The sequence below is a fragment of the Galeopterus variegatus genome, unplaced genomic scaffold, assembly GCF_000696425.1.
Source record: "Galeopterus variegatus unplaced genomic scaffold, G_variegatus-3.0.2 Scaffold8232, whole genome shotgun sequence".
NCBI classification, from domain to species: domain Eukaryota; kingdom Metazoa; phylum Chordata; class Mammalia; order Dermoptera; family Cynocephalidae; genus Galeopterus; species Galeopterus variegatus.
Window position 1 is genome coordinate 110948 of NW_007734343.1, and position 19498 is coordinate 130445.

The 19498-nt window shown below is 34.9% G+C and overlaps 1 protein-coding gene across 1 annotated transcript in view; it reads left to right on the forward strand.

The window, feature by feature from the left end:
• The window catches only part of TMEM38B (transmembrane protein 38B), a 54377-nt gene extending 35388 nt beyond the window's left edge, over nucleotides 1-18989 (forward strand). The window contains exons 5-6 of the mRNA XM_008592717.1: nucleotides 9753-9870; nucleotides 18359-18989. Of these exons, the coding sequence (XP_008590939.1) occupies nucleotides 9753-9870; nucleotides 18359-18574 (334 nt within the window). The 3' untranslated portion in view covers nucleotides 18575-18989. The remainder of the gene's footprint in view (nucleotides 1-9752; nucleotides 9871-18358) is intronic.
• The last annotated feature ends 509 nt before the right edge of the window (nucleotides 18990-19498 follow it).

The following is a 19498-nucleotide window of genomic DNA, read 5'->3' on the forward strand; positions in this document are numbered from 1 at the left end:
TATTTCTTAATTTTTTTCTAAGTTATACTTTATATTTAATAAACTTCATCCACTTAAATAATACAATTTGATGAGGTCAGATAAAAGTATATAACACAAGAACTGCCACCACCATCAAGAATATTCCCGTAGCCCAACGGTTTCCTTGTGGCCTTTTGTAGTCTATTTACCCTTCATTCCTGGCACCAGGCAAACATATAGAATCAATTTGTTTACTCTAGAATTTTATATAAATGGGATTTTATAATATCTACTCTTTTGTGTCTAGTTCTTTCACTCAGCACAGTGATTCTGAGATTTATCCATATAGCATGAACTAGTTTGTTCCTTTTTGTTGCTGTATTTTGTTGTATGGACAGATCATGTTTTGTTTATCCATTCGTCTCTTGATGGACGTTTGGGTTGATTACAGTTTCTAGTTATTATGAATAAAGTTGCTATAACATTTCTATTCAAGTCTTTGTGTAGACATATGTTTTCATTTTATTTGGGTAAATATCTAGGAGTGGAATGGTTGGGGTGAATAGTAGGTGTATGCTTAACTTTTTAAAAACTACCAAGCAGTTTTCCAAAGTGTCTAAGAGTTCCAGTTGTTCCATAACATCCCCAAGGGATTGCTTTGGCCAAGCAAAGCAGTCAGACCCCCAGCACCTGAGCTGAGGCAGTGCCTGAGCTAAAGCAGTATCCCACCTCACAGGAAACCAATGCCTTGGCCTAATCAAGTAGTTGATCCTCATCAGCACCTGAGGGGATGTACTGCCCCACATCCAAGGGACACATATGATATCACTAATAAATATCACATATATTGGCTTAGCTGGACCACCCTTGCTTCCCTGGAACTGGACTAGTCCCCCAGAGTCTAAGCTGCTGAGGTGCCTGCCTCCTCAGAAAGTAGAGTCATGACTGCACTGCTCCTCACCCCCCAGTGCCCAAGCCACATATGCACCCCATCATTCCTATGTCCTTGTTGTCACTATACCTCATGTCCAATCCAGAATCCAGAGTCACCTCTGTGTGGTATCTTGTCCCCTAGGGCCTGAGAGGTTGCTGTGTCCTGTTAGCTCTGAAACCCAAATTGTAGCTACAAGCTGCTCCCTGGGGGTCCAAGCACCTGGAGTCCCCCTTGTCCCTCAAGACTGTACCAGTGTTGCGGCCTGCCTCCCAGGGTCAGAGTCACAATTACATCCCTGCTCCCTGGCCCAAGCTGCTTGGGTACTCCTCAGAGTCACAAGCTGTGGCTTTGGGGACAGTTTGCATATACCTGTGCTTTGGAGAGTGAATCTGAGGCCCAAGTCCCAGGTATCACTATAGATTCATGAGACTCTGAACTCAGGACCCCAGTTCGACAGCTATTCTAAGCACCAGCACCCTGGAACCCAGCATCACCATTACTGCCTGTGGACCATGTCAGACCTTACACCAAGAGAGATCCCCTCAGCTAAGACCCCCAAATGTGGGGAAACAAACAAGGGGGCACCAAAAGTCCTTAAGACAGAGGACCCTAACAACCTGTGCTGCTGCCACTATTGCCATTAAAGCTTGCAGCGTAAGCCACTGAGGGACCCAAGGCCATCATTGACATTAATCACAGCTGATAAAGCTGCATCACTGTGCTCATTTATAACAAGAGCCACCACACCCTGTTCAACTGGCACCCTTGGTTCCATCTGCAGGTGAATGTCTTTCCTTATGAAAGCCACTATGTAAAATTTGGAAGAAGAGACTGCTCTACCAGATTCACAGTTATCAGTACAGAGACACATGAAACTAAAAAGCAAGAAAATATGACATCAACAGAGGAACACAGTTCTCCAGTAACTGATCCCAAAGAAAAGAAAATTTATGAATTGCCTGAAAAGGAGTTCAAAATAATGATCTTAAGGAAACTCACTGAGATAAAAGAAACAAAGACACCCAATTCAACAAAATCAGGAAAACAATTCATGATCTGAATGAAAAATTCAAAAAGATGTACATATCATAAAAAGAACAAAACAAATCTTAAGACTAAAGAATTCAAATAATGACATAAGGAATACAATAGAGAGCTTCACCAGTATATTAGATAAAGCAGAAGAAAATCGTAAATTTGAAGATGGGTCTATTGAAATTACCCAGTTGGGGGGAAAAAAAGAAAAAGCAAAGAAAGTCTATGAGACTGATGGGACACCATTAAGTAAACAAATTTTATGGGAGTTAAAGAAGGAGAAGAGACAGAAAGGGATAGAAAACTTGTTCTATGAAATAATTGCTGAAAACTTTCCATGTCTTAGGAGAGATACAGATATCCAGATACATGAAGCTCAAAGATTCCTCCAACAGGTTCAACCTGGAGAGGTCCTCACTAAGGCATGTTATCATCAAATTTCAAAAGCCAAAGACAAAGAATTCCAAAAGCAGCAGGAAATAAGTGACATCTCACATACAAAGGAATGCTTACTAGACTGTCAGTGGACTTCTCAGCAGAACCCTAATGGGATGATATATTCGAAGTGGTGAAAGTAAAAAAAAAACACCCTGCCAGCCAATAATACTCTACCTAGCAAAGCTGTTCTTCAGAAATAAAGGAGAAGTAGTCTTTCCCAGACAAGCAAAAACTGAGGGAGTTTATTACCACTAGACCTGCCTTATAGAGAGTTCTTCAAGTAAAAGCAAAAGGATGCTAATTACTAATATGAAAACAGATGAAAGTGTAAAGCTCACTGGTAAAAGTAAATATATAGTCTAACTCAGAATACTCCAATATTATAATGGTGGTGTGTAAATCATTTATATCTCCAATATGAAGGTTAAAAGAGAAAATAGTCAAAAAAGAACTGTAGATACAAGTTGTTAAGGCATATGCCACATAAAAAGATGTAAATTGTGACATCAGAAATATAAATTAGGAGTGGAGGGTAAATGATAAAGTTTTTGTATGTGACTGAAGTTAAGTTGTTAGCTTAAAATAATCTATTATAACTATAAGATGTTTTATATAAGCCTTGTGGTAACCACAAAGCAAAAAACTATAGGAGGTAAACAAAAAATAAAAAGCAAGGAATCAAAGCTTAGTACTACAGAAAATCACCAAATCACAAAGGTAGATAACAAGACAGGAAGAAAGGAACAAAGGATCTACTAATAATCAGAAAACAAGTAACAAAATGGTAGTAGTAAGTCCCTATCTGTCAATAATAACCTTGAATGTAAATGGATTATATTCTCCATTCAAAAGACATACAGTGGCTGAAGGGACAAAACAAAACAAAACAAAACAAAACAGAAAACAAGATACAGCTATATGCTGTCTACAAGAGACCAACTTTAGCTTTAAAAACACACACAGGCTGAAAGTGAAGGGATGGAAGAAAGTATTCTATGCAAATAGTAACCAACAGAGAGCAGGGATGGCTATATTTATATTAGATAAAATAGACTTTAAGTCAGAAACATTCACAGGAGACAAAAAAGGTCTATTATTTAATGCTCAAGGAATCAATTCAACAAAATGATGGAATAATTGTAAATATATATGCACTCAACATCAAGAGTACCTGAATATACAAAGCAAATATTAATGGATACGAAGGGAGAAAAAGATAGCAATATAATGATAGTAGGAGACTTCAATACCCCACTTTCAACATGAACAGATCAACCAGACAGAAAATTAATTAGTAAATACTGGACTTAAACTACACTTTAGACCAAATGAACCTAGTAGACATATATAGAGTTTTCTATCTAACAGAAACAGAATACACATTCTTTTCTAATGCAAATGGAACATTCTCAAAGATAGAACATACGTTAGGCCACAAAACAAGTCTTAAGAAATGTAAGAAGATTGAAATCACATCATGTATCATTTCTAACCACAATGGTGTAAGACTAGACATCAATAACAGAATTTTGGAAAATTCACAAATATGTGGAAATTAAACAATGCTCCTGAACAACCAATGGGTCAAAGAAGAAATAAAAAGGAAATTAAAAAATATCTTAAGACAAATGATAATGGAAACACAACATACCAAAACCTACAGGGTGCAGGAAAAAAACAGTTCTAAAAAGGAAGTTTATAGCAATAAATGCCTACATTAAAAAAGAAGACAGACCTCAAATAAATAGCCTAACATTGTGTCTCAAGGAATTAGAAAAAGAAGAAATTAAACCCAAGCCTGGCAGAAGGAAGGAAATAAAGATCAGAATAGAAATCAATCAAATAGAAAATTAAGAAATCTTGGGGGAAAAAAATCAATAACTGAGTTGGTTTTTTGAAAAAATAAAATCAACAAACCCTTAGCTAGACTAAGAAAAAAAAGAGAGACTTGGATAACTAAAATCAGAAATGAAAATGGAGACATTATAACAGACACCTCAGAAATGAAAAGGATCATAAGAGACTATTATGAACGATTATATGCTAATAAACTGGATAACCTAGAAGAAATGGATTAATTCCTAGAAAAATACAACCTACCAAGATTTAATAAGGAAGAAAAAGTCTGAATAGACCAATAATGAATAAAGAGATTGAAATTTTGTAATCAGAAACCTTCCAAGAAAGAAAAGTCCAGGATCAGATGGCTTCACAGCTGAATTCTAGCAACTTTTAAAAAAATTAATACCAATAATTCTTGAAGTCTTCCCCCAAAATAGAGCTGGACAAAATAGTTTCTAACACATTTTATGAGAATCACCTTGATACCTAAGCCAGACAAAGACACCACAAGAAAAGGAAACTACAGGCCAGTATCTCTGATGGACATTAATACAGAAATGCTCAATGAAATATTAGCAAACAGAATTCAACAACATGTCAAAAAGATTACACATCATGACCAAGTGGGATTTATCCATGGCATACAAGGTACCTGGGGGTTTGACTGCTCTGCTTGGCCCAGGCTCCTGTTCTGTGGGAAGTGGGTTGCCACATCAGTTCAGGTTTTGTATTAGTCTGTTTTTAAGTTGCTATAATAGAACACCTGACATTGGGTAATTTATAAAGATAAGAGGCTTATTTGGCTCATGATTTTATAGGCTTGAAAGTACATGATTGAGCAGGTGCGTCTGGTGAGGCCCCCAGGTGGAAGGCAATGGTATCTGGCATGTGGTTCCTAGTTGATCATGACTTGGGGATGGGGTGGTGGTTTCAAGGTATTTCCTTCCCTTCTCTATGTGGCCATCCTGGGTTTTGTGCTGTGTATCCTGGGTGGTGGTGTTGTACTCTGGTGCTCTCTTTTAGTTATTTTCATGGAAATTCAGTTGCTTACACATTTTCTTTTCTTCTTTTTGTTGGGAGGATAAATTCGAGGAACTTCTAGTCAGCTATCTTGCTGATATCACTCCTCTTCCTTTTGTTTCTCATGCTTTTGATGTCATATCTAAGAATTCATTGCCAAATCCAAGGTCATGAAGATTTTCTCCTATGTTTTCTCTTAAGAATTTTATCTTTTATTTAGATCATTGATTCATTTTGAGTTAATTTTTATATGTCATATGATGTAGGAGTTCAACTTTGTTCTTTTGCATGTGGGTCTAGTTCTCCAGCATCATTTCTTGAAGAGAGTGTTCTTTCCCCATTAAGTAGACTTGACAGCATGGTAGAAAATCAACAGGCTATAAATGTACAGGTTTATTTCTAGACTATCTATTTTATTCCATATGTTTATATGTCTATCTTTGTGCCAGTACCGTACCATTCTGATTACTGTAGCTTTGTAGTAAGTTCTGAAATTGGGAGGTGTGAATCTCCTATTTTTTTTTTTTATTCTTTTTCAGTATTGTTTTGACTACTCAAGGCCCTTGACAATTCCATATGAATATGAGGGTTTCTCAAAAATCTTGTTTTTTTTTTTTTCCCATTTCTGCAAAACTATGCTTTTGGAATTTTGATAGAGATTGCATTGATTATGTAGGTCACTCTGAATAGTATTGCCATCTTAATATTAAGTCTTCTAATGTATGAACATAGGAAGTCTTTCTATTTATTTAGATCTTTAATTTCTTTCAACAATGTTTTATAGTTTTTAGTGTACAGGTCTTCTACTTACTTGATTAAATGTATTCCTAGGTATTCTTTTAGATGCTTTTAAAAGTGGAATTGTTTTCTTAATTTCCTTTTCAGATTGTTCATTGCTGGCCAGTCCATTTCTTTTAAGTGTCTAGTCCTATCAAAAACAAAGTCAAGGGCCGGCCTGGTGGCACACTCGGTTGAGTGCGGCGCTTGGGAGTGTGGCGGTGCTCCCGCTGAGGGTTTGGATCCCATATAGAGACCGGTCCGCTCACTGGCTGAGCGTGGTGTGGGCATGACACCGAGGGTTGCGATCCCATTACCAGTCACGAAAAAAGACAAAAAGGAAAAAAAAAAAAAAAACAAAGTCAAGGTTTCCTCCCTCTTCAGAGTAACTCTTTTAGAGTGTTTCCTTTTCTTTCTTCATCTTCCACCCACAATTCTTAAAATGTACAATATATGCATTATGGAAATTGGGGGAAAGTGTCAACATAAAAGAAAAGCAGTTTATAATCTTCTGCTTAGTGGCAACTGTTTTAAATATATCAGTATATTTTTTCTAGTTTTTTTCTGTATATTTTTTATAGTAAATAAGTTTAGTAGGCTGAACAACTAGAGATGTCAGGTCCTAATCCCTGGAACTTCTAAATATTATTTTATATGGGAACATGGTCTTTGGATATTTTCAAGCTAAGGATCTTGAGATGAGGAGATTATCCTGGATTATCTGAGTTGGACCTAATGTAATCACATGTATTATAAGAGTGAGGCAGAGGGAGGTTTGACTACACATAGAAGAGAAGAAAGCAAAGTTATGATGGAGGCAGAGATTAGAATGATGTAGTTACAAGTCAAAGAATGCTGGCAGCCACCAGAAGCTGGAAAAGACAAGGAATGGATTCTCCCTTAGAGTCTCTGGAGGGAGTATAGCCTTGCAGACACCTTGATTTTGACTGAGTGATACTAATTCTGGACTTCTGGCTTCTAGACTATAAGAGAATAAATTTCTCTGTTTGAAGCCACCCAATTTATGGTAATTTATTACAGCAGTCTCAGGAAACTAATACAGATTTTGGTGCCAGGATGTGGAGTGCTGCTATAACAAATACCTAAAAATGTGGAAGTGGCTTTGAAATTAGATAATGGGTAGAGGCAAGAGGAATTTTGAAGTGTGTAATAGAAGAAGCCTAGATTGCCTTAAACAGACTGTTGGTAGATATATGGATGTTAAAGGAAATTCTGGTGAGGGATCAGAGAATGAGGAGCACATTAGAGAAAGCCTATATGGTCTTAGAGGATACATATATTGTCATAAGTGGAATGTAGGTAGAAATATGAATGTTAAAGGTGCTGGTGAAGGCTTAGAAGGAAATGAGGAACATGATAATTGGAAACTGGAGGAAAGGTGATCCTTGTTATATTGCTGCAGAAACTTTGCAAAATTGTTTGCTACAGTTTTGTGGAAAGCATAACTTATAAGCATTGATCTTGGATATTTTGCTGAGGAGATTTCCAAGCAAAGTGTTGAAGGTACAGCCTGGTTTCTCCTTGATGCTTATAGTGAAGTGTGAGAGGAAGGAGTAACTGCTAAAATAAAAAAATGAAAGAAAGAAAAGAAAGAAACCAGGACTTGATGATTTGGGAAATTCTGTCTATCCAGATTACAAAAAAATGATAAAATTAGGAAATTCACTCTTAGGAAAGCCTGCTGTGGAGAGGGTAAGGGTGTGGCTGGACAACCTTTTGCTAGTGGTGAGGGGATTGTATATGATTCATGGATCCATTCAGCCATCACAGCAGAAGCCAGGAATAGAGATGAGATTATTCAAGAAAGATCTGTGGAGGACTATCTTGTCTAATGACATGGATCCCTGTGTCATACACAGGAGACTCACAAGGGTTTGGGAAATGTTAAGTCAGCAGAAACACTGCCAGTTTGGACTGAAAGGGCAGAGACAGAATGAAATGAAAAAAGGCTGTCAGGCTCCCAAAATTCTATAGGCAGGAAACATGCTTATAAAACTGCTCATCTGCAAACATATGGCTACCTTTCAGCAAAAACAAAGAATGACTTTATGGTGGCAACTACAGACCCAGAGGCCTGACATCAGGCCCACAGGCTGGAGTCATGGATACAGAGGCCAGAGCCATGAGTGTAGAGGTTGGAGCTGCAGGTTCAGAGGATTTTTCCCAGGCTTTGAAACCTAATGGAATTTTCCCTGCTGGTTTTCAAAATTGCTTGAGACCAGTGATCTCTTTCTTCTTTCTATTTTCTCTTGTTTAAAAATGGGAATGTCTGTAACTGTTATCTTATGCCTATTCTATCATTGCAGTTTGGAAGCAGATAACTTGTTTTCTAGTTTCACAGGAAAGTAATACGTATAAAAATTTTCTAAATGCATCCCAGTCTTCCTAACAAATCTCATGCTCTGATTTAAAATTGACTTTTTCCTAAATCTCAGCCCTTCTCCAATGCCCTGCCCCAATTTATTGTCTACAAAATCCTTGTTTCTCAGATTCAGTCCTTAAGAGAATGCAATCCAAAATGCAAGTGTGTATGCCAAGGCGATGCCCATAATGAGCCAATGTGGTGCATAAAGCAAACTATTAGAAACAATAGCAAAATAACATCAAGATAAATCTAATTCCATTTGTTTTTTATCTCATCCTTTTAAAATTTTAACTTTGCATACATTTTATCCTATAGTTACACATGTATATAGTTTATAAACTAATTGATAAAGATATATTAGTGTCTTAAAACACTTTTTTTTTTAACCAATAGGGATGTACAATCAAAAAATTTTAGAGATCACTGTTCTAAAACATGAATGTTACTGAATCATATTGTCAAGCAAGGTTCAAACCCCTGTTGCCTGTATCTAACCCTGTTTTGAAATCAATCCTTAGCTTCTAATAATTAAATAAATAGCTTAGCTTCTATAAAATGGCTCACAGAGACCTTTAAATTTGTTATCTTTTTCAGTGTAACATTCTTAGAGTTTATCATTTATCTTTTTCTACTTGTAAGTATTGGGAGTATACAATGATCTGTTACTGAGATATACTTTAAGTATTTAGTAAATATATAACATGAAAGTAATGCTTATTTGGTAGATTAGCATCTTATAGACTTTACAGTTTCAGCATTAATATATGAAGATATTAACTAAAGCTGATATGCTGTGTGGGAGCATATGCTAAGTGATATGCTGGAGCTGGCTCATACTGTTTTATGAGAGCCAATTATGTACATCTCTTCTCCATTCCAGGCAGCAGCCTGAAATTGGCCGTGTTGGGAGCATTTACACCTTGGAAAAGGGCAAATGCTACAAATCAGGGCTTTCTTTTTTTCCCCCAACCCCACCCTGGGAACTTGTTTAGCACTAAGGTTTGTGAAGACGAATTGCAAATCATGCTGTGGAATGTGAGACTTTCAAATTGTGAAAAAGTGTTATATGGTAAAATACATTTCAGAAATATTCCATATAGAAATGTATTCTCTTTGTCAGAGTCACAATATATGTTAACATTCTAAAATCTCCAATAATTTATCTGTGAAGAAAGGTGTTTAACTTTGTATAACTTAGCATTTCCAAAATTTTATAAGTACTTGTATGTTCATGAAACTTATTTTTGTGTTACACCTATTAATAGCCCATTAAATTAGTGTTTTGCAGAGCACTCTTTGAGAAAGATAGAGATAGATTATATTTATTACTTACTGACTTCAAATGTGTTTTATTTTCAGCCCTTCCAAGGTGACCCTGCTGGGGTCAATTATCTTCACATTCCAGCACACAAAGCATCTGGCAATATCAAAGCATAATCTTATGTTCCTTTATACCATCTTTATTGTGGCCACAAAGGTAAGAGTTCAAAGTATCTGTGATCAGTATTACAAATCCTGTATAACCATTCCCCTTTGAAGGAATCCTGCATACTGGGCAAGTAAGAGGAATATTTATTTTTTATTGTTATTGAAATCCAAAAAGATAAATTTGGGGGGTTTATTCAGCATATTCATGACTTTCTGAACATAGCTTTTCTGTGATTCCTCATTTGCTTTATGCCGAGGCTATCAGGAAACACTTGTAGGTAGCCTAGTAGTATATTGGAGGACAGAGAGTAGTGGAAATAGCCAAGGCTGATCAGAGACTGCAAAGATAGTGTTGTCTCATTTGTAAAATGAGGTACTTGGGGTAGATGTTCTCTCAGTTTTCTTTAAGCTCTGAAGTTTTAAGATTTTATGTTAGGATATACTTGTGGTCAGTCTCTTCTAGTATAATTGCCTTGGTGGAAGGTTTATTATTATTACTTCTTGAAGATAGGAGGTAGTATGGTGTAAGATCACAGGACTAGAGACAGGCAGTTTTGGGTTCAAATCTTAGTTTTACTGTCTGTATAGGCAAGTCACTTAATGTCTCTGAATAACAGTTTTCTTATCTTCATTGTATGACTGTTGAGAAGATTGGAGATGATACTTGTCATTCTGTCATTGTGTCTGGTACATCTTATGAATTTTATTTGTAGCTGTATCATGAGGCTAGTTCTGATTATTCTTATCATTATTAGGTATTATTCCCTATTCACAAGTAGACAATTGATTTTAGGATAAGATTATTATTTAAGCCTAGGGAATTTTATGGCTAACTATTTCGAACTAGATATTTTTGGCTTAAAAGTTACCTGCAGAATTCTTAAGAGGAAAACAGTAATATGTTGTACAAATCTGTATGTTAGAAAAAAACCAAGCCACCGTAGGTATCATTTATTTTTGCTTCAGTAGTCTGCAGTGGCTGTAATTCACGTACTTCAGATATCTGAGGCAAAATCTCTTCACATGTGCTGTCCTCTTCCAGTCCTCAACTTTTAAGCTGTATCAATTTTTTTCTAACAGCTTTATTGAGATATATTTTACATACCATAGAGTTTACCCATTTAAAGTATACAGTTGAATGGTTTTTAGTATAATCACAGAATTGTGCAGTTACCACCACAATCAATATTAGAACATTTTTATCACTCGAAAAGAAACCTTATACCCATTAGCAGTCACTTCACATTTCTTCCAATACCCCCAACTGTAGGTCATTTATCCATTCATCATTTGATGGACACTTTGGTTGTTTTAATTTTTGGCTAATATGAATGATGAGCTATAAACATTCATGTAAAAGTTTTTGTGTGGACATGTGATTCATTTCTCTTGGGTATATCATCTAGGAATGGAATTGTTAGATCATTTGGTTGTTCTATGTTTAATCTTTTGAACTGACAGAGTGTTTTCCAAAGTTGCTGCATCGTTTAATATTACCACCAGCAATGTAAGAGAATTCCAGTTTCAACACATCATCACCTCCGTGTTTTGTCTGTCTGTTTACTATAGCCATCCTCGTGGGTGTAAGTGGCATTTCATTGTGGTTTTTTACTTGATGACTAATGATGCTGAACATCTTTTCATGTGCTTGTTGGCCATTTGTATATCTTCCTTGGAAAAATGTTTATTTAGAGCATTTGCCCAGTTTTAATTGGGTTATTTGTCTTTTTAATGTTGAGTTGTAAGAATTCCTTATATGTTCTGGATACTAGATCCTTATCAGATTTAAGATTTGCAATTATTTTCTCCCATTCTGTGAGTTTTCTTTTCACTTGACAAGTGTCCTTGGAAGCACAAATTTTTAAAATTTGATGAAGTCCAATTTATCTATTCCTTGTTATGTGTACTTTTCGTGTCATTTATAAGAAACCATTCCCAAATCCAGGCCATGAAGATTTACCTCTATGTTTTCTTCTAAGAGTTTTATAGTTTTAGCTCTTACACTTAGTTTTAGCTCTTATATTTAAGTCTGTGATCTATTTGAGTTAATTTTGGGTATGGTATGAGGAAGGGTGCAACTTTTCTCTTTTGCATGTGGATATCTAGTAGATAAGCTAAAATATGACATTTTTATCTGGAATGTCTTTGGCTGTTTTGGGCTATGTCAACTTCACATTGTCCCATCAGAGATGATTTGAGAAAAGTTTGAGAAGCATGAATTATCTGTTAGGTGCTTAGTATGAGTTATTGTGAAATAGAGTTATTGTGAAATAAAGCAAAGGGAATGGTCAAGAATGATTGAAACTGAAAAGAGGCTGTTGAGTTTTGAAATTAAGAGGTATTTGGTGACCTTGGTAAAAGCAATTTCAGTGGATTGGGAGGGGATAGAAAAAGATTCTAATCATTAAGTGAATAAGAGGAAGTGAAAATGAAGAGTATAAACTATTTTAAACAAATTTGGAGGGAGTGTAAACAGGAACGGAACTTGGGAGAGCAATTTGGCAATATTTGACAAAGTTGAAGATTCACATATCTTGTGACCTATTAACTCCATTTCTAGGTATGAGGAATAACGTTGTTTCCTAAGGTGTAGTACAGGACTCAACTTCATCAGGATCACTTTTAAAAAATGTTTTAATGAAGTAGTATTTAATATTTATTTACAAAATACTTACGAATGTGCTTCTTTAAAATTTAAAAAAAATCAACTTTATGCAAGTATAGTTTATGTATAATAAACTATATTCAGTCTAGGAGTATGAGGGTACTTGAAAAAGGTTGTGGAAAAATGGAATTAAAAGATAACATGTGTCTTTCCATGAACTTATTGAAGACCCCTAGCACATTTCGATGAGTTTGGACAAACTTGTACATCTGGGTAACCACCACCACAGTCAAGGTATGGAACATTTCTATTATTTCAAAAAGTTCCCTTGTGCGCTACCCCAGTAAAGCCCAACCACTACCTGTAATCCCAGGGTACCATTTATTTACTTTCTATCACTATAGATTAGATTTGTCTTTTCTCTAGTTTCATATAAATGGAATCACATAGTATGTACTCTTTTGTGTCTGGCTTCTTTTGTTCAGTATAATGTATTTGACATTTCCCCATGTTGTGGCATATTTCTTTTTATTGCTAAGTAGCATTATATACCTCAATTTCTTTATCCAGTAAACTGTTGATGGATTTGGGACTGTTTCAGCTTTTGATTATTTGAATAAGTTTACTATGAATAAAGTTGCTATGGACATGGGTACTTTGTGTGGACATATGTTTTCATTTCTCTTGGATAAATAACTAGGAATAGAATTGCTAGGTCATATGTAAAGTATATGTTTAACTTTCTAAGAAACTGACACACTGTTTTCCAAAATGGTTGTACCATTTTACATTCCTACCAGCATTGTATGAGAGTTCCAGTTGTCCTAGATCTTTGCTAATATTTGGTATTGTCAGGCTTTGTTTTTTTTTTAAACTTTAGCCATTTTATAGGTATATAGTGGTATCTCATTGTAGTTTGATTTTGCATTTCTCTGATGACTAGAGTTTTGAGCATCTTTGTACATGATCTTGTCTATGATAAAGACAGTTTTACTTATTCCTTTTTAATAAACTTTAGCCATTTTATAGGTATATAGTGGTATCTCATTGTAGTTTGATTTTGCATTTCTCTGATGACTAGAGATTTGAGCATCTTTGTACATGATCTTGTCTATGATAAAGACAGTTTTACTTATTCCTTTTTAATCTGATGTTATTATTTATTTTTTAATTTTTATGTTTTTGGCAGCTGGGTGGAACAGGGATCCAAACCCTTGACCTTGGTGTTATCAGCATTACACTCTCTCAAGTGAGCTAACTGACCAGCCCTAATCTTGATGTTATTTGGCTAGAACCTCTAGTACAATGTTGAATGAAAATGGTGTGAGTGGATGTTTTTGTTTTGTTCCTGAACTTAGTGGGAAAACACTTAATTAGCCTTTTACCATTAAATATGATGTTAGCTATAAATATCTTATAGATGCCCTTTATCAGGTTGAGGAAGTTCCCTTCTATTCCTAGTTTGCTGAGAGTTTTTGTCAAGAATGGGTGTAGAATTTTGTCAGATGCTTTGTTCTTCATCAGTTCATTGTGTGTCATATTTTTCTGGGAATTTTAAAATGGTGTAACTTGAGATATTATATAAAGAATGTGGCAGTACTTTAAACAGTTCTTTTTTCTTTTTCCTGATTGCTTGAATTAATATGAACTTTAACAGCAATTTGTCTAACTCCATAAAAAATATTTGGTATTTTTATCGAGATTGTATGAAATTTGTAAATTAGTTTGGGAAGGCAGTTTTACTACATAGGAAGAAAAGTATAGAGTGAGACAGGAGCAAGGACAGAGCCATGAAGTTCTCTAATATTTAGAGAAGGAAGACCTAGAATGGGAAACTGGAAAGGAATGGTTGATGAGTTAAGAGGAAAACCAAAAGATGGTTTTAAGGAGGATGGTTTGGTCACTTGTACTGAATGCTGTTGTGAGGTGTATTCAGATAATGTATTGTTGAATACGTGAGTGAGGGACACTTTTCTTACACCCTTTTGGGGATACAAATAGTCATATAAGCTTTAAATAAAACTCAAACTCTGTCTTCAAGATATTATTGTCTATAAAGGAATATGAGGACATGTACACTCTACTTTTAAACTTTATGCTGATAGGGACTAAGTTTGCTTCATTCATCACTGTATTGTGTCTGGTGTATGTAGTCAATTTTTAATATGTATTTGTGGACTGGTAAATGACCAAAATGCTCTTTCATAGGTCTGTCTGTATTTAATTCTTCCACACTTATTTATCTAAAGATATAGATCAGAAATGAGCAATTCATTTGCCCAGTTTTTTGAAAAGGACCTATAATAAAAAAGTAAACCCTAAGTTTTCAATTTATTTGAGTCATTTAGGTTAATAATTATTGATGTCTGAGTGAGTTACATCACCTATGGAGAAAGCATAGAACAACCAGAAAACGTGGTTGAATATGCCTTGTGCCATCAGGGGTTCATTGTAGGGGAAGGTGACTTTCATTGGAAGACATTGATGAGGTTTAATGGAATAGACACTTGAGTTACACTGCAAAGGATTATTTGGAATTAGGTGGAGACAGGAAAAAATATGTTCTTGGTGGGGAGAGAGTTAATTATGCAAATTTTACTAATATAGATATATTCTGGTAGGCTTTAAATTATTCCTGTGAGGTAGATGTTATATTCATTCATTCATTCATTCATTGTATTCTCAATGCTAGGCACTATGTAGGATATAGAAGTATGTAAGTACCATTTGTACCTTTATCAGCACCACACTCTCCCAAGTGAGCCATGGGCCGGCCCACCATTTGTACCTTTAAAGAACTTACATTGTGTGTCACATTTTTCTGGGCATTTTGAAATTGTGTAAGTTGAGATATTATATAAAGAATGTGGCAGAACTTCCAAACAATTTTTTTACCCAAATTTTATATTTTAGGATATGTTGAAAATACCAAATTATCTTTAGGGCTTCTATTTTCTTTTGTTTCCTTTCCTTTTTAAGCAAGAGACCATGAAGCCAAATGCTATTTAACTTAGGTAACATGCTTTTTCTTTTAATAGTTGGCTAAATAAAGAGACAGTTTTATATTTTGTTTGTAAAATATAGGAATTCATTCTATTTAGCACAGTTATATTTCTGTCACCTTACTAAATCAAGGCCTGAAATGAGGCTGAATTCACAGCATTTTGGCCTTGAACCTCATAGGTCTTTTTCAGCAGTAATTTCTAATGCCAGCAGTACTTCTTCACTGAGTGATGAGTCTGTTGGGAGTGGGGATTGTATTAAAATACTCGACTTTGAAAAATACTTATTATAGTTCTTGTTCTCAGGAAATAACTTAAACCCTGACATTCTTCTCTTTTGGATTTTGTAAAAAGACAATTGCTGTTTTCCTGATAGTAGACCATTGTTTTTGATCTGAATTCTTTTATATTTTATTAGCAGTCCATTAAGTCAAGCTATATGACCAAGATAATTATGGTAGTATGTCTCATTGTAACTATTCTAAAGGATAACTTAATATAAGAAAGTTCTTCTAGGTCTTACCAAATAGTGGCATAAACTTAGAGGTTAACATTATATTCAGACTCCTTTCACTCTATATCCCTCCAAGTGCCCACATTTATATTCATGCCTTTACGTTTTACTTGTATGGTAATGACTTACAGATCTATATCCCTTACTTAAGTATTTCTGGGAAAACCTTTGTTACTGTACTTACTCTTTACTGTTTAATGATTACTGATTTACATGCCTGTCTGACTAGTCTGTAAGGTCCTTGAGGGCAGGGACAACATTCAACATTTTCTGGTGTAATGCACAAGCAGTCAGATGTAATACACAAGCAGATTATTTTAATCCTGTTTGTTAATGGTTGGTTTTATACTTTGTTAGTGCTATTATTCTCTTTCAGGTTTGCCCTTCTAGAGTGTTAGCCTTGTAGGGACTTAATTTAAACCTGAGATGTATCCCTGGGCAGTTACACCTTGGCTGACCTTGAACTCCAACCTGTCTTCTCATCACCAAACAGCTGGCTGCTGAAGAGTATATTCAACTCTTTGGCCTTCCAGCAATTGCTGTCTGCCAGGCTTTTGAATTTTCTTCCTTCTTAAGTATGTACAGTTTAGAGGTTGGTACACTTCTCTAGGGCAGATGACACATGGATTTTTGGGTTTACTTCCATGTGGTTCCCTCCTCTTTGGGCTGTATTGCTCTCAAGTCCAGATGCTTTGGCCTTCTCAGACTCCAGACTCTGTCTCCTTAACCCATTGAGACTTCTACTTTCTATTTCCCTATTCTATGAATTGGTACATAGTCTTAAAAGAAAAAGCCAGGGTGATGTGGAGCTCACTTTAATCAGCTTCCTTTCTCTTAGAGATAATAGCTCTATTAGGTTCTGCCTTTTATTGGTTGTTCTCCAGTGCCTTTTAGCAGTTGTTTTATGTATTTCTGTCTTTTATATTGATTTTGGTGAGAGACTGAGTCTGATATAAGCTATTTAGTAATGGCTGGCCTGAAGTCCATGTGCATGCATTTTTAAAAAAAATTTTGTTTATTTTTATTGAGGTCAGATTCACATAACAAAATTAGGTAGTTCAAAGTATGCATTTCAGTGGCATTTATACATTCACAATATTATGTATGAATACATTTTTAATTTATATAAATGGTAGTACACTGTAGCCCTTGTTCTGTCTCATTTTCACCTGATATGTTCTAAGAATTTTTCCCTTTTCCTTTTTTGTTTATTATTTTTAACTATTGCATAGTATACATTTCACTTTATATTCCTTCTGTGGTGAACATCTACTTTTTCCCCAACTCTCCACTCCCTAGACTGTGTTGCAGTTAATAAGAATTTATTCTTGATTCCATTTTTCCCAAGTAAGTGGATTATGTAGATTTTTTTTTGTTTTGGTTTGTTATGTTTTCTTTAGAAATTTGATTCCAAAAATTTCTAGTTTGTCCAACTCTCCACTCCCTAGACTGTGTTGCAGTTAATAAGAATTTATTCTTGATTCCATTTTTCCCAAGTAAGTGGATTATGTAGATTTTTTTTGTTTTGGTTTGTTATGTTTTCTTTAGAAATTTGATTCCAAAAATTTCTAGTTTGATTCATTATATGTGATCGGGAAGAACTGACTCTTGGAAATTCCTGGACTTTTTGGAACTATTTTGGATCTTAAAGTTCTCCCCCCAGGTTTTGCACCAATCCAATTTCTTGAGCAAATCTAAACACCTCTGAGCACTGTGCATTTTGCCAGATAAAGGATTGGGAATACTCTCCATGCTACCTCTTGGTGTCTCTGTTCCTTATATATAAAAATGTATATGGAAAAAATTGGGTGATAGAGGCTTTCTATAGTTCCTCTTAGGTGCATTATTTTGCAATTCACTGAAAAGTCTGTGACTTTAGATAATGATAGACAGTATTTGACAGTAATTGAACTTAGACAGTAATTGAACTTAAAATCAGGGTGTTGCAAACTCCTTTGCCATTTGATAGCTTTGTGACTTTAGGCAAATTACTTAACCTTTCGGAGCCTCAGTTTCACATCTCTATGGTGAGGGTAATAATAGAGTAGTGGTATTGAATTTAAAGAGAATAACAATGTAGTCCTTATCATAGTTCTGTCATGTTAAGTACATAGTAGTGGTAGCTGTATTGGTCATTTGATGTAGACTGCAGATGATATTTTATCTTAGTCCCTTTGAATACTAAATGTATTTTTGTGAAAATGGTATAGGGTTCATTTGGCATCAAAAAATATGGTACCTTGTATTATTTTTAGTGAGTTACTTTATTTTCCATTAAGTATGTGTATAAGCTCATAAAGAACAGGGATTTTCCCTGAATCTAGCTTATTTTGCTGCTTCTCCTGCAGATTAAATTAGTTTTGAGAAACAGAAAGCATTTTTACTTAAATTCAAAATGGAATTTTTTTCCCTCCAGATAGCCATGATGATTACAGAGACTTCTACTGTGACTTTTGCTCCTTTTGAGGATACATTGAGTCGGATGCTATTTGGCTGGCAGCACCAGTTTCCATCACATGAAAAGAAAAGCAAAACCAAATCAACTTCCAATGGCACTGGTTCAACGGCCTCAAAACCTACAGCGGATGCTTCAGATAAGGTCAAAAAGAAGCATACTAAGAAGACTGAGTAAATTTGCTTGAGGAGCTATAGAAGACAGATTTTTTTTTCTTTCATATCTACCTGGCAGATTGTGATTATATTACTATGTAGATGATGTGAAATAAAGATTATATATTATGGAGGTGACAAAAAGAAATTCTTTGTGTTTCAGGAAGACTACCCCTTTCTGGATTGTAATTCTTGAGTGTTATGAGTGTATAATGTGAATTTGTTTTTCTGATTTAAAAGATTCTGTTGTGCTTAAAATTTGAATAGTTTTATATTGATAAAAGAAAGCTTTATTTTTTTAAATGTTAGAGAAAGTAGAACTATCACTGCAAAATAACAAACATGTAAAGCTTTTTTGAAATTTAGGTATTTTTGTACATATTTTTTATTTGAATCTATTTGAGCTTTAGTTTAACAGAATCAAACTTTTACTTCAGTTTACCATTATAATTCCTAGGTATGGAAAACAATTTCTATATAAATTTGAACACTGACAAGGTAAACTTTTCCTAAAACACTTTAGTATTATAAATGAATATGAATTGCTATTTTATATTTCAGATATACACATTGTATTTTTATCCACATTAAATGGTAAATATGTGAAATTTTATTTAATTTTATTTCTAATAGTACTTTTCTACTTCTCAGCGAGAACAGAGTATTAGTATGTGTCAATCTGAAGTATGTATCAGGGGCTGGCCCGTTAGCTCAGTTTGGTTAGTGCATGGTGTTGTAATGCCAAGGTCATGGGTTCAGATAGCTATACTGGCCAGCCACCAAAAAAAAAAGTTTATTTTGTGCCCTTGTTAAAAAAAAACTAGTTTGTTTTTTTTTCTCAAAAGAAAATCAGGGTATAATTTTTAATAAATTACTAATTCCATGTTTTGTTTTATAATTTTCATTTATTTCATTAAATATTCATTTTCGTTTTCAGCTTATTTTT